Source organism: Dipteris shenzhenensis, chromosome 32 (assembly GCF_047967505.1).
Source record: "Dipteris shenzhenensis isolate YYH24624 ecotype China chromosome 32, Dip_SZ_1.0, whole genome shotgun sequence".
Lineage (NCBI taxonomy): Eukaryota > Viridiplantae > Streptophyta > Polypodiopsida > Gleicheniales > Dipteridaceae > Dipteris > Dipteris shenzhenensis.
This window is the reverse complement of record NC_141627.1, coordinates 20,526,449-20,529,590: the sequence shown is the minus strand read 5'-3', so window position 1 is coordinate 20,529,590 and position 3,142 is coordinate 20,526,449. Positions and strand designations below refer to the sequence as shown.

Here is a 3,142-nt window from a genome sequence, read left to right as displayed (position 1 = left end):
ATGAAATTTGAGAGGACATGAAACCTACTCTACTTAACATGCATCCGAAGTTCTCCCTCACAAATGTTTTCTTTTTAATTATTATTTCTCCCTCACAAATGTGCTCTTTTTAATTATTTTTTCTCCCTCACAAATGTTTTATTGTCGTTCAATCTTTCTTGCCTGATTTTGTATATGTCCTATCCATTCTTTGCTTTTATTTCACTTCTGGTGTAGATTGTTATTGTGTTGCATCTTTCTTCTCATTCCTTTCATGAAGCTTTTTTCCCTCTTGTTTGTAGTTCTTAACAAATATGCACTTTAGAATTGTAGTTAACTTAAGGTTCATGAGTATGGTCAGATTAGGCTAGAAACTTGAAAAGAAGAAACTTCAAGTCTTTGTTAGCGTTTAAGCAAAATGTTTCTACCCTTCTGTTGTTTTGGCCTTTAGGGTTTTTAAATGCCCAAGAGCTTCCTACGACGCACTCATCACTCCTCTCTCATTGCTCATGCTTCCCACACATCAAGTTGAAGTTCGAGTGATAGCCATCTACCCATCCAATGCCCCTCATCCCATCATAGGAGGGGTATAAAAAATCACAAATTGTCAAGAGAATGCTTGATTGGAATTTTGCATGTCTCCAAAGAAATGTTGAAAAATCTCTGAAGTGTAAATAGAAAGGTGAGCCCGGCGGACATGGAAGAAGAAAGTGGAGAGGAGGTGGGCGCCGGGGCATGGTGGACACAACTCAAGTTACAGCTGAGCAAGTAATTTATTGATTGCAGCAGCACACGAAGAAGAGGCATTGACTGCATAAACAGTAGTAGCAGCATGAAACAGAGTGAGAGTGGCATGTGATTACATGGACTGCCCTGATTTCTGGTTATGCCAAACAAGAAGAAGCTGCTTTGGCTTTGGATTTGTATGCGCGGATGCAACAGGAAGGTGTCACGCCAGACAATAGGTGCATTCAAGGATTGTACTAGTCTGGTAGCATTAGAAGATATGAAGCACTTTGATGAGAGATCTGCAATAACGGGATGCCTGGAGAATGGTCGAGCCATCCACTGCCAAGTAGTGAAGAGTGTCTTTGAGGCAGATGTATTTGTGGGAAATGCATTGGTGGATATGTATGCAAAATGTGGGAGTTTGAAGGATGCACGGTACGTCTTTGACGAGTTGCCTCAACGAGATGTGGTTTCCTGGAACGCCATGATCCTGGGGTATGCCAAGCACGAAGAGAGTGCTCTGGCTTTAGACTTGTATGGACAAATGCAGAAGGAAGGTATCACACCAGATGATCGAACCTTTCCTGGCGCATTGAAGGCCTCCGTTAGCCTGGCAGCACACAAAGGGGAGAAGCTTGGTGCGGTTATAACAGGGTTTCTGCACGATGGTAGAGCCATCCACTCACGAGTAGTAAAGAGTGGCTTTGACTAAGATTTGTTCATAGGAAATACTTTGATAGATGTGTATATGAAATGCGGTAGCATGGAGGACGCACATCGTGTCTTTGACCAATTGCCTCACCGTGATGTAATCTCCTGGAATGCCATAAACCTGGGGTACGCCAAAGAGGAGGAGGGCATGCTCGCTTTGGATTTGTATGCACGGATGTTCCAGGAAGGTGTTATACCCGATGATCGAACCTTTGTTGGCGCTTTGAAGGCTTGCGGTAGGCTGGCAGCCTTGGAAGAGGGGAAGCAAGTTAGCGGGAAAATTGTGAAAAGAGGTTGTCTGGACAAAGGTAAAGCTATCCACTTGCAAGTAGCAAAGACTGGGTTACAGTCACATGTATTCGTGGCAACCTCCTTGGTGGATATGTATGTGAAATGTGGGAGCATGGATGATGCACAGTGTGTCTTTGACAAATTACCTGATTGTGATGTGGTTACAGTCCATGATCGTTGCTGAGCAAGGCATTGTTGAGGAGGTGTTCAGACTTTATGCTCAGATGCAAGAGCAAGGTCGGTTGCCGAATAGCTTCACCTTCGCTGCTATCCTGAAAGCATGTGGTAACACAGCAGCTCTGAAAACTGCAAAGCAGCTTCATTCTCAAGTTTGCAGGGCTGGCTTTGCAATTCCTGCAATCGTGGCAAATAGTCTTATTGACGTTTATGCCAATGGTCGATGCCCAATAATTGTTTGATGCATTGCCGTTGAGGGATATTGTACCTTGCAATGCACTGATTGCAGGATATGCCCACCAAGGGAAGAGTTTACTGGTCTTTCATTTGTTTGACAGAATGACACAGGTCAGGATATAAGCAAACAGTATGGAATTATCCCAATCAGGGAACACCATATTGGCATGGTTGATCTCCTTGGCCGAGCAGGCCAACTGGATGAGGCAGTGGCAATGGTGGAGAGAATGCCTTTCCAACCTAATGCCGTTGTATGGTCAAGAGTGTTGGGTGCTTGTCAAAAGTGGAAGAACGTAGAGGTTGGAAGGCACGTCTTTAAAAATGTTGTGAAGTTAGATGGGAAACTTCCTGCAGCGTATATCTCAATGTCAAACATATATGCGGATGCTCATATGCATGAGGACCCTGTTAAGATGGAGATGATGAGAAGAATGCTGAGGCATGAAAGAATCGAGGAGAGAGTTGATGGACTGTCCTTAGTAGAAAGGTGATTCGTCTGTCAGTAGGGGATGGGAGACATTCTCAAAGCAAATTTGTGTATATGAAGATAAACTATTTGACAATGTGAAGGAAGAGGCTCTTTGTGGATATGCTTAGAAGAGTCCCATCACGTGCAGATGAGGTTTCCACCCTTGGTGTTCAGCCAGCCAGGGCACCCACAAAACGCATCATTCTTTGATCATGCTTTGGTTGAGCCAGAAGAAGATGTAGTTGTATGCTCTAAGGGCAGATGCTTGGATAAATGACCAGCTTAGAGACCAGCTGGTGAGACACAATTAGCTGAATAGCAGCCATCAGATCAACCAACAAGTGGCTGAGAAGGAGAAAAGCCAACTGACTAAAGGCTGTGGAAGTAGAGGGTGAGCAGGAAACATGTCACAACAGGCAGCTAAATGAATGGTCATTATACGGCATTGTGCTTGAGGGATGCTGAAATCAGTCTGATCTTGCTGGACTCGTGCAGGATACCAGCCTAATTGAGAAGAGGTAAAGTGCAAGCCCGGTCGATCATTCTGTG

General features: G+C 44.3%; 1 protein-coding gene across 1 annotated transcript; it reads left to right on the top strand.

The window, feature by feature from the left end:
- The first annotated feature begins 1,471 nt into the window (after positions 1-1,471).
- On the top strand, positions 1,472-2,615 carry LOC147880440 (pentatricopeptide repeat-containing protein At1g06140, mitochondrial-like). Its single transcript, XM_087370614.1, has 3 exons — positions 1,472-1,774; positions 1,878-2,106; positions 2,236-2,615. Exons 1-3 carry the CDS (start codon positions 1,472-1,474, stop codon positions 2,613-2,615), a joined length of 912 nt encoding a protein of 303 aa, XP_087226740.1.
- The last annotated feature ends 527 nt before the right edge of the window (positions 2,616-3,142 follow it).